This window comes from Betta splendens, chromosome 8 (assembly GCF_900634795.4).
Source record: "Betta splendens chromosome 8, fBetSpl5.4, whole genome shotgun sequence".
In the NCBI taxonomy this organism is placed as follows: Eukaryota; Metazoa; Chordata; class Actinopteri; order Anabantiformes; family Osphronemidae; genus Betta; species Betta splendens.
In genome coordinates this window covers 14041392-14052751 of record NC_040888.2, presented here as the reverse complement: position 1 = coordinate 14052751, position 11360 = coordinate 14041392, and the positions used below count along the sequence as shown (strand labels likewise).

The following is an 11360-nucleotide window of genomic DNA, read 5'->3' as shown; positions in this document are numbered from 1 at the left end:
GTGGGTATCAAAGGCGTAAAGCGTTAAACAACACAAACCTGAACATCCGGTGGCGGATTTAAAAATAAAGAAAAACGCCATTGTTATGTGAGAATCGAGCTGCTGCATTGTACATAGCTCAAAACTCCTACAAAAAGGAGGACCTGGAGATTAAAAAAAATCTTTATGCTCTAATAATAAGCTAGTCTTTTCTGTCGCGATGCCAGGACATTTATTGTGAACTAGGCCGAATGTCAATACTTCCGGTTGGTGTGTAAGTTTGACGCAGCTGCAGTTGCCGTTTTCCCTTGAACATGTTCTACCAAACTCTGAGATTAACCTAAGTTACCGGTGCCAATGGGATGCTGCTGGACGCCGTTAATAGCGACGGTAGACTGGCGGTAGTAAATTCTAAGTTATATGTTGAGTATATTACCACTGTTTACCAACTCGCAGGATTTCTAAACGTTACACACATTTCAAGGATAAGATTTAACTTTGAGCTAATGCTAACTCGGCTCCCACTAGCTTAAGTTTGCTGTTTAAGGCCAACGGTTGTCTTGGGACAGACATACAAACAAACATGTCGGAGGAGAACATCAGCTTGTATGAGTTGTTGAACCTGGCCATCGGGACGCCTCATGAGGGAGCTGTCAACTTCAGCGCGCTCCACTCGCTGCTCTTTGCTGTGCTGAGGCAGCTGGACTTAGTGGAAGTGAGGACCGGGTGGAGGGAATCTGCTCCCGGCCCCAGGGACCTTAATGTCACCGGTGTCACAGAGGCAGCCGAACAGCCCCACATCCCGACCGAGCTGGACCAGGAGGGTCACTCCGACAACGAGCTGCAGAAGCGCAAACTCACCTCTCCATCTCCCTCTCCCGTCCCCGGCGGACTCCTCTCCCGCGTCCAAGCTTGCGAGGATGGCGTCTCCCAGGTCACTGTTCTTTGAGTCTTATAACTTGTAATCAATATTAATCACGAGTTTTTATGATTTACTAAATTCAGTTAAAAATAAATTTGATTAAAATGACGTTCAGAGTAAAGTATACAGAAAAAGTGTCTTTATTAGAGTCAAAACAATTTTAACGGTAATGGATAATTATTTGTTGTACACGTGGATACAATATGAATGTAATATTGATGATTTCATGAACTAGTTTATTTAGTAGGTTGCATTTTAAGCACCTTCCTTTCTATGTTTTACCATATTGTCAAATGTATTTTATTATAATATTATTCTATATGATATTTTAGTCACAATCAACTTTTCAACGGAATGCATATGATCATTATATTGTTGCTTAGAAGATTTACACATGACTAAACTTTTAGAAAATGGAGGGAGCAGATAGAGGGTGGAGGGTAATAATATAGTTCGTTAGAAAAAATCGAAAATCAAATACATATAAAATATAAAAAAACTAAACTAATCTTAATGGCTTGTGGAAAGCTGGTTCATTGGTTGTTAATAGTAATTTTCAAGTGAGAAATTGACGGACACTTTGCTGTCATTTTATTTGCCCTATACACAACACCTGCAATCACATGATCGGCACTCAGCTACTACACAATTCTTACAGTTCACTTTGTTAATATTTACCTGAACCTTCAACCAATTCAACACACAAATCCAGTGGTTTTAGCTGAATAACAGTAAAGAGAATTGTGGCCCTGGTGATGGCAGGAATGATGACGCGTGTCTTCCCAGAAGGAGCAGACTACATATTAAGATGAGTTATTCATCCTAATTGCAGGAAATCATGTTATTTTGTAATCCTTCTATTATTATGGTTATTAGGTAAATAACATATTCTTTAAGACTCACTTTGTGTCTAAACTAGTATTAGCCACTCTTTTTCCTCTCCTCCAACCTATGATGGGCTGCAGTGACCATGTCAGCATAGCACTAAGCTGTTGATGACAGATCAGAGCACAATAGGAGATGGGCACCACCCTCACATCTCGGATGACCTCCGTGAGTCTCTGTTCAGGTTTCTGTCGTGCCGCTCCCTAAAGACAGATACTATGATCAGCGATACTCAAACTGTTAGTCTTTGTGTTAGACAACATGAATTGCAGTAATGAAATAAACAGAGTTTTCTTTCTCACTCCTGATCTCACCTACTTTTTTCCCCTGCCCTCCCTCTCTCTCTCTCTCTCTCTCTCTCTTTCTCTCTTTCTCTCTCCCTGTTTCTCTCTCCCTCTCTCTGATAGGGGTAATTAGTCCCCTGCAGAGATGAGTCTGGTTGTCAGGGGATGAATAGCCTTCAGGATATCGGGCAGGGGCAGGTGATGCTCCATCTTTCAGATGCCCTTTTGAATCATTCATGTCCTCTTTGGGCATAGTTCGGGTCAACTGGTGTAGCCGCTGACCCTGCATGCTCCTGTCCCCCATTCACCCCCCATTCAATTCACTGTCAGCTGCTGAACTACAGAAGGGTATATGCCACATGTCGTGGGGATGAGGCTGTGGGCCAGTGTCTACCTATTAACCTGTCAGAGAAATAATCTTCACTAGTAAGTGCATTGGGCTGTTGGAAGCCCCTGTTGTGCCTGATCTGAAAGCATCTGACTGATGACTGAACAGTCATATTCAGTTAATGGCTGACTGTTCTTTATGAGGCTACAGCTTAAAGTATAACCAAGATGAAGTGGAAGGCTTCCTCTCACTCTCTCACTGAATTACACCTGTCCAGGAGGTCATTTTTGTGGTCTGAGTCAGCAGAATAGAAACTGTTTCATTGATTTTACTGAAGAAGGGCATTCTGAGTTGTTGCAGAGTGAAAGCTCTCATGTTACTAATGACTTCTTTCTGTTCACATCCTATTAAGCCACAAGCGTAACAGCACAACAGAATGCTGAAACTGAATAATTTGTTTTTGATTCAAATGTGTATCAAAAGAGGAAACTTGGGCCACAAGCCATAAAAACAAGTGCTTTGTTTTCGTCATTGACTGGATTTATAATAATATTTGAAAACAACTTATCCTCATACACATTTATTTGCATTTCAGATAAATGTACTAAACCTGATCAATCTATTAATCAGTAATATTTAATCTGTACCACTTCTATCATTTGAATACAGTATCTCCTGCAAAATGATGAGTTTATGTGATTGAGTCTTTACGTCACACTCCAATGACATCTAAATTTTCTGGAAATTATACATATCTCTTAGATTTCAATAATTTTACAGACTAATAAATTCAGCACAACATGGTGCATGGTACAAACTCTGTATCTAAAATTGATGATGCATTTCCTGTACTTCCTGAAAACTCATCTATTAAGATACATGAAATATTTTAGTGCTTTTAAACATTAAGTGCTTGTTCACATTGTCTTGGCCCAGATTCCATGGCTTAAAAGAGGTGCAGTAAAGGTTTGTGAAGGTTACTTAATATAGAATCCGACACATGCATACTTTGACACGTTTTTTCCATGCTATGGGCTTGAATAAAAAACTTGAAAACAATAATAAATTATTATATTAATATATTGCTCATTTAAAATTTAATTTAAAAAAATCTGACATTTTGTTTTCAAGTAAAAACTACATACAAGTAACAGAACTAAATAAAAAGGGTCAGAATGTTAATATACTACATTGTCACTGGCCTTAACACATAAAATTTCAAATCAAAGAATAGAATAAATAAATTAATTACATTTTTATGAATTCCGGCACATTGTAGTTATTGTTATTGTAGTACCCACATAACGGTATGTGGGTTGAAAAAGTTTATCAAATGATGTGATCTCGAGATTATTCACATGCTTCCCTCAAAACAAGATGATTGAAAACTTTGTTTAAAAGATGTGTTCAGTATCAATTTAAAAAATTGGTGACCTATGTTTAATCTCAATTATTTGATTAAAAGAAATTTTGCTGTGGACTAAGTAACAATCGCAGAGAGAGAACAAATATTACAAATTCACCCAATGCTGTTGCAGAAGTAGAAAGTTTCAGTTACTCAGGTGCAGTGGAGTGTGACCACACTGTTTGCCATTCAGACGGAGCTGCTGATGACTGTGAAGCTATGTGGGGTCACTATGTATCATTGCATGTCCATGCACCTTTGACACAGGTTACACACCAGCACTCATGCAGCTCAGGAATTTCCTTTGTTTCAGGATTGCACACATCACAAAACTAGACACACACAAATTCAACATGTTCCCAATTTAAAAAGATCAAATTAACTGTGACTGTTTACTCTCTAAACAAAGTGTGAATGTCTCAAAGGAAGCTTATAGAGCAGTTAGTAGCTTGAAATGCCAGTGTAACAGCTTGATTCGCCTCATCTCAAACATTTCAATTGTTCTTTATCCTCTTTGTCAACTACTGTTGCAGTTCAGTATGCTTTTGGGGTTGGGGGGGTTTAGGGTCAGGGAGATGCTGCTATGAGACGGATCTTGCTTATTTAAACCCCTGAGGAATGTTAAAGTTCCTCAATCATAGTCCTCAGATCACGATTGAGTTATTTCAGACTGTAAAACCGTGCAGTCAAAACCTTCTGCATATTTTCACTTGTTCATTTAAACTTCTTGAACAGTGATTGATTTGAGTATTTGTCATTTGTTATCATCACACTGTAGGTCATAAAGCTCATAGAGGATCTCCATAACCAGAACGAGAATCTAAAGGAAGAGATGAAGAAGCAAAGAAAGCAGGTGAATTCCTCGCTGCTCACAAAATAATCTTCTTCCTGTTCTTTTATCAACTGATGTGATTTAGAATAAAACCATTTCTAACATAACAAAACAAAACTGAAAGTTAAGTTTACGGGTGAATGGTGAGATGATGCACTATGACCTCTTTTAAGATTGCAAATATCATTGCTTGTTATTTTTTCCAACTTAATAATTGTTAAAATAATTATTCTCAAATTCCAGTTGGATAGCGCATGTGAAGAGACAATCACTGCTGTGGAGAAGTGCTGCCACCGTGTGGACACGTTGGAGGAAACTTTGGTGAGTGTGTGTGATGAATAAGTGAAGCTTCTGTTTAGTAAAACTGTGTTCATCATAATAATTCAATTATCTGCAACAGACATGTGTAAAGGACACCTTTGAAAAGTATCCAGACCCAGAGAAGCTGTTCAGCAACACAGAAAACCTTCAAAAGGTAAAAGCCAGAACAGTCTGAACGTATGATCATGCGAAGGGAAATGCCCTTAATATGTCCAAATACAATATTTGATGAATCTTCCCAAAAGCTTTCTGCAGGTTCAGCTATGTGAACACTTGCATCTATATGTTTGTTAAAATTAATTTCATCAGACTCAGGAAAATATATGAATTTGCAGAGAAATCTTTTTTTTCTGTTTTTTCTGTTTATTTTTGTTTTTTTCAGGAGCTTTTAGACTTAAGGGCAGCTTGTCAGGGCACAGCAGTCCAACCTATACATGACAGCAACTTCACTGATGCCAACACTTCTTATGTCAGTGTACCCTCCTCCACTGACTCGTTCAAAGATTCTGTCAGGACAGCGTCTCCCACTTCTCCAGTCAACTCTGGAGAGAAAGTGATGGACATCCAGTTGGCCAGGGAGTTCTCCTTAGTCCCGTCAACTCAGCAGACCCATCTGGGTACAGAGCAGGCAGCAGCTGGTATACCCCTGTCTCCAGAGTCTAGTGGTTCACTACACAATGTGGAAACAGCAGATTCTCAGAAAAGCATCAGGAAACTAAAAGAAAACTTTTACAAGCTGGAAACACGTTTGGAGGCACTGGAGGAAGCAAAGGTGGAGCCGACTGAGCTGGTTCATCTCAGAGAATTTATAGCTAACGCAGGTAATTAAAGCAAATCATTTGATGTAACCTACCAGTTTGAAAAACCCATTATGTTTTAAATATCCTGAACCTGACCTCACACTTACACTGCTACATACAGTATTGCAGTAAATTGAAATCCTCAAAGCTCAAGCTTGGACTTACTAATTTGTGTTTTGACATAATCACTCAAATCACTCACTTTATTTAATGGTTTGATGTCATCTTTTTGTTTAGGTTTACAGAATGTGTCTAATAATCTGATGGATCAACTAAACCAGCAGAAAGCTTTGTTAGATGGTTTGATGAGTGACTGGGAAAAGGTGGGTGAGAGAACCAAAAGTGTGATATTGTTTTCTTACCCTTACAAACAGCCCTAAGATAAACACCGCAGCATCACGTACTGTCTGCTGTCAGAGTTCTTATCATGTAATGTGCTTGTCCAAAGCTGAACAGTTTATTAGATATTATGAAACCAAGAAGCCAGGAAGGAGAAAACAGCTCAGGACCTACAGAGAGTGTGTATTCAGACAGCAGAGAGTTGCATGACCTCCGACAGCAAATATTTTTCCTCAGGTAAAGATAGGACACAAGACACCCTATTATATATTCAGTCTTCTGAAGCATCCTGTGTTTAAGAGAAACATTTTAGCACATTGAAGATGAACTACAGATTAGAGAACGGTAGTTCTGGCCTTCTTAGTTGGTTTATGTGTGTTGAGGTAAATTGTGTTATAGGATAAACTGCTCAGATTAGTGTATTTCTTCGTCTACACTTTCATACTCAACCCTCCATCATGTGCAGGAGGTCTGTGCAGACACTAGAGGAGGATGTAAAGCAGATGGAGATTAGACAGGCTTTATCTGAGGAGAGAGAAACACACCAACATGAACAGGTCAGAAAGACGTTACCAAGGGACAGGGTGGTAATGAACTGCTAGTATGTAATAAAGATGTAGTATGCAATTCTGTTTGAGCAATCAGTAACTGTAAGTGTCAGTAAATGGCATTCAGCAGGCGTAAACGCTCACACACAAAGCTCTAATCTCAGTTCTGTGCTTATTTCCTGACCTGTAAATTTAGCTGGACAGCCTTCGAGGCATGTTAGAGGACATGATGCTGTCCTTGAATTTAGAGCAGTCCAGCAGCCTCGAGTTTGAGGACCAGCAGGATGAAAGCGATAGCGAGGGCCCCTGTCGTATTAATGAGAGATCAGCTGTCGAAAAGATCGACAGGAAGCTCAGCTGTCTTTTCCTGTGCTACGAGCAGCTGCAGGACAAAGTGAAATGTCTTGTCCAGCAGCAGACAGAAAGCAGAGCAGGGCCGCTGAAGATAACAAAGGTAGATCAGTACAGAGGAAAATGTAAAAAATTTGTGTGAAACCTTCTGATTTGATGCCTTCATGCTTTTTCTCATCCATTTGTTTTCATTTGTCTGTCCGCGGGTGGGTTTTTATTTATTAAACCAATACCTTCAACCACTGCGTGTATGTCAGAATGCAGAGTTGATGAATGATGTGCAGAGCGCGATTAATCACCTCCAAGCCGAGTGTGAGAAACTGCATGAAACCACCAGATGTCTGCACGAGGACAACAGACAGAAGCAAAGTCACATAGAGGTAGACAAGGAAACAACTTGTAACAATACAATCTTCGGTTTTTGCTTTGGCTCATCTCTAGACTGCCCATACATCAGCTGACATTTCCTCTTTCTTATCACTAGCTAAAGAAATAAAATGTCTAGTATTTTTTATTAAACTTTTTATTAAACATTTGTCAAATGTGTGAAGATTAAATCAGCATACTACTATGTGCACTTTTGTCTACTTTCGTTAATAATGAATTGTTGGGACAGGAACTGTATAAGACGACAGAGGAGCTGGAAGAGAAGAAGGCCGACAAGCAGATGGTGGAGAGTGAAATCGTAAGTGGCTTTAAAGAAACTCGATTAATGACTCAATCTGGCCTTTCTGCAGTAGGGATGGTATGTTCAGCTTGCTGGTTGTTGGTGGGCATGTTTAGCTTCTTGGTATCAGATGATAGTAGTTATGTTCACTCTGTCTCCGTCTTCTTATCACATTTGCTGTGTGTTTTTGCAGTTTTGTAACGCTAAATTGGTTTGATTGTCTCTCCACACGTTAAGAAAGCTGATAAGTCTGTATTGGAGAGCAAAGTAAGCCGTCTGCAGTTTGACTCAGCTACAGAGCAGCTGAACTCCATGTTCCATGAGCTGCTCAACAAAGTCACGGGCCAGGAACAGGACTGGCACAAAGTCATTGCCAAGCTCTCCACCGAGATGGAGTGTAAGGTACGATGTAGGCTTTACTGTTTAACTGTGAGGTCACACATGGTGGGTGTGGTACAGTGCTAATCTACCAATGAGTGGTCTTTGATCCCTAATCTTGCTGTAGTTAAACAGGATTGAGTTAGAGTCTGTGAAGAAGCAGCTGGAAGATCGCTGGAAGAGGATCCACGAGAAACTGCAGGCCCAGGGAGCTCCAGAACATGAAGATGCTGCAGGCATCAGAAAGTAAGTGAAGGCAGATGCTACAGGAAGATCGAGAGATCAATCCACCTCCTCTGTGAGATTCAAACCTCCAAAGTACTATACAGGCTCAAACTCAGTCCTTTGATTCCAGACAACTCGTGGACAGATTTCACTGTCTCTCCTGTGACCGACCTGTGGTAAAGCACACCCCCGGCCCGTGAGTCCAGTAACTAACCTGGTGACAGTAACTAACTTTATGCCAACAGGTCACTGAGCTGAATTTAAATTCGGTTGCTGTGTCTGTTTTTGAAAGGCATTTGGTGACGCTGCCATCTACCCCTGGGTTTCCTTCACACAAGTCAATCAGGCCTTTCACTGTTTATGCTCTAGAGCAATTTCGACAGCACTACAGGAGGTGAGATCACCTGCGCTTTGCTTTCCTTTACCTTGATCACCTTGAGGTTTCAGTCTACACACACTGTAAAGTTGTGTTGCTGTCTCAGCCTTAGACCAGGGACCAACCGCTACAACTTTGAGGTAGCTAACACAGGCAGGAAGCAGAGACGATGGAGACGCTACCACCATCAGACTGTCAACCAGGACACTACAAGATACAAGCTAAAGCCCAGACAGGCAGGAGTCCAGCAGTGAGTCAGGGTCAGGACAGGGAGAGGACAGACAGAGCACCTAAGGAACGCAGATAGAGAGAAGAAGACAATATTACAGATGCATCAGAAACCTGTCATTGTTTTAAATTGTGATGAATGAATTACTTTATTATTAGTAAAATAATTAGGTTTCCCGTTTTTCATGACCTCGTTCATTTAGTGAGCGTATCGCTGAACTGGCTGACTACAGTCACTTGGCCATGTCGCGCAGCTGTGGCGGAAGTCACACCATCACCTCATCCAGTCAGCGACGCTCCGGCCTGCAGTACATGAAGCACCATAGTCAGCCAGAAGTGGACACTGTTGTTCAGGTAGGTCAAATAAAACAATAAAAAGAGTCTTGAATTAAATACTGAACACATTAACACAGAATACTTTTGTTTAAAAAATAGTTAGTTGACCATGTCTGCAGGAGACTTTGTTTTCTCAAATTAGAAATGTATTATAGAAAACACTGACACTGATTGTCTTGGATAAATCATAAAAATTATAAAGTTTGCCTCGACAGTTATTGAAAAAAATGACATTATGAGCTTGCAAAATAGTTTTTATGTGCAATTTTCCTAAAACTTCAAACCTAAACTTAAAGTTTGGGGAGGTTCTTATCTGCATTAGTTCATTCGTGCAGTAACATACTGTAAGGACTTTAGCTTTATATCCAAAGAAATTAAGACTTTTACAGAAATGTAAAGCACTTTCTGCTTGAATTGGTCAGTCAGAAGAAGTTGACATCATTGGACTGGATGGTCATATTTACAAAGGTCGCCTGAACCCAGCAGCAGCCAGAAATGCAGAAACCAAACTTCCTACAATCTCCACCAAAGAGGGTAAAGTCTTTTCTTGACACTTCCTGAATCATTCATTCTAGTTCTAAATCATTATACCTTGATATTTTTCATTGCATTTTTTTGTACTTGTTCAGACAAATTGCCAGGAGCTGTTGTTTTGGTCTGTTATCTTTCAGCGTGTTGAACTTTTTGTGACAGGCATGTGCAAGACTAAAGACAAAGCCCGAGCATCCCCTTCACACAAACCTGCTGTTTCCCCTGAGTGTGGGTGTAGTCCTCTTGTTCCTCACCCACATAGTGCCAGAAGTGTCCAGTGCAGCCGCTCATGTGAGTCAGACACACTGTTCCTAACCCTGGTAAATAAGCAAAGAATTACTTCCTCTGCCTCTCTGTGTGTTCACAGTATCCAGCATCTCTGGTCGGGATTGGCCTGTGTCAGCCCTGGGCTGCGCTTCTCAGAGCTCCATTACCCAAACTTCAGCTGCAGGAGAGAGCAACTCAGAGCATCTGGAGAGTCAGCAGGTCAGCCTGTAGGGGGAGCCAGAGAGCTCTGCATCACTTCAGTGGGAAGGAACCATTTTAATGTGATTGTTGAGTGTTATTTGTGTTTTTGCACATCCCATAAAAGCTTGGTCAAACCCTAAGTCCAGCCTGTGTTTTATACTGTATATTCCCCTCAGACGTATTGAATATTGTTATACATATGTATTTAATGTGTAATATTCTTCCAAAGTAAAACATAAACAACATATCAGATGTTGAAACTGAGACATTTCACATTTGACAACTTATTAGCTTAAGTGGAAAGGGGTCTGTAAAATAAATATAAAAGAGAGAGACACCACCAATGTGCAACAAACTAGGCCTGAAAATGTCACTTTCATTGTTCCTTAACAGCTCGACTTACAATATACAGTAATGTGTAGAAGTGATATCAAGTGTTTATGAAGTTATAGTTACTTTGAACTAGAGCAAACAGCCTGATCCATAAAGCAGATCTATCAATGTTTCAGTTTGTTACATACGTACATAAACAACTGCTCCTGTCTGTACACAACATGTATTTATAGGCAGCAGTCGTAAAAACTCCCCCATATGTTGTTGCCTTCAACTCTCAGCACTATGTGGCAAAAGGCCAACAAAAGCCGGGTGTTGCATCACCAAGAGGAAACGAATCACTACTACCAGCAGAAGTGTACATCCTGTTCACAGAAACAACAGGCTCATAGAAGGAAGGGACATGTTAGTAGTTCAAATGAAAGTAGTTGTCACTGAGTTTCAAGTCTGGTCACAAGTTACCCGGAATCATTTCCTCTCATTGAAGATGTTTTTTTGTCCAGTGACTTCATAAGTATGTGCTGGGTGTGTTCGCAGATTTCAGCATTTGATTTAACAGATGACAGAGTGAAGATTTTACTCAGAACTAATTAGGATTTTACATAAACATATAGTCACTTGATAACAGTGATGGAAGTGGAAGCAACAGTATAATGTTAAAAGTATCATTATCAATGCCACTCAAAACCTCATTTAAAACAAAGCATCAAATGGTTATAAATTTTGAATAATTCACATTTTCTTCTTTCCTGTTGATTGTTGTACATAACTTGTGAAATAGGATTTTGTCACTGAACGTAACAACGCACTTCCTCTTTAAAGCC

The 11360-nt window shown here is 40.1% G+C and overlaps 1 protein-coding gene across 3 annotated transcripts; it reads left to right on the top strand.

Annotated features, from left to right (window-relative positions):
• The first annotated feature begins 246 nt into the window (after positions 1–246).
• Positions 247–10686, top strand: LOC114860046 (glutamine-rich protein 2). Of its 3 annotated transcripts, XM_029158301.3 has the most exons (20): positions 247–913; positions 4582–4656; positions 4879–4956; positions 5036–5110; positions 5339–5777; positions 5994–6079; positions 6205–6332; positions 6562–6652; positions 6840–7097; positions 7252–7374; positions 7611–7679; positions 7899–8063; positions 8167–8285; positions 8395–8460; positions 8557–8658; positions 8747–8890; positions 9072–9222; positions 9627–9738; positions 9898–10026; positions 10103–10685. In XM_029158301.3, exons 1-20 carry the CDS (start codon positions 563–565, stop codon positions 10231–10233), a joined length of 2892 nt encoding a protein of 963 aa, XP_029014134.1. In that variant the 5' UTR covers positions 247–562; the 3' UTR covers positions 10234–10685. The 3 variants fall into 3 exon arrangements, with proteins under 3 accessions (XP_029014134.1, XP_029014135.1, XP_029014136.1); XM_029158302.3 differs by lacking the exon at positions 8747–8890 and having other exon boundaries at positions 10103–10686; XM_029158303.3 differs by lacking the exons at positions 6205–6332; positions 6562–6652; positions 6840–7097 and having other exon boundaries at positions 10103–10686.
• Positions 10687–11360: the final 674 nt, after the last annotated feature.

Excerpts from the sequence above, each read along its gene's own strand:
- LOC114860046 (XM_029158301.3), top strand. The coding sequence starts at position 563 with ATGTCGGAGGAGAACATCAGCTTGTATGAGTTGTTGAACCTGGCCATC. Across the intron at positions 6,333-6,561 it reads CAGCAAATATTTTTCCTCAG|GAGGTCTGTGCAGACACTAG; the intron begins GTAAAGATAGGA and ends CATCATGTGCAG. Across the intron at positions 8,461-8,556 it reads GTAAAGCACACCCCCGGCCC|GCATTTGGTGACGCTGCCAT; the intron begins GTGAGTCCAGTA and ends TGTTTTTGAAAG.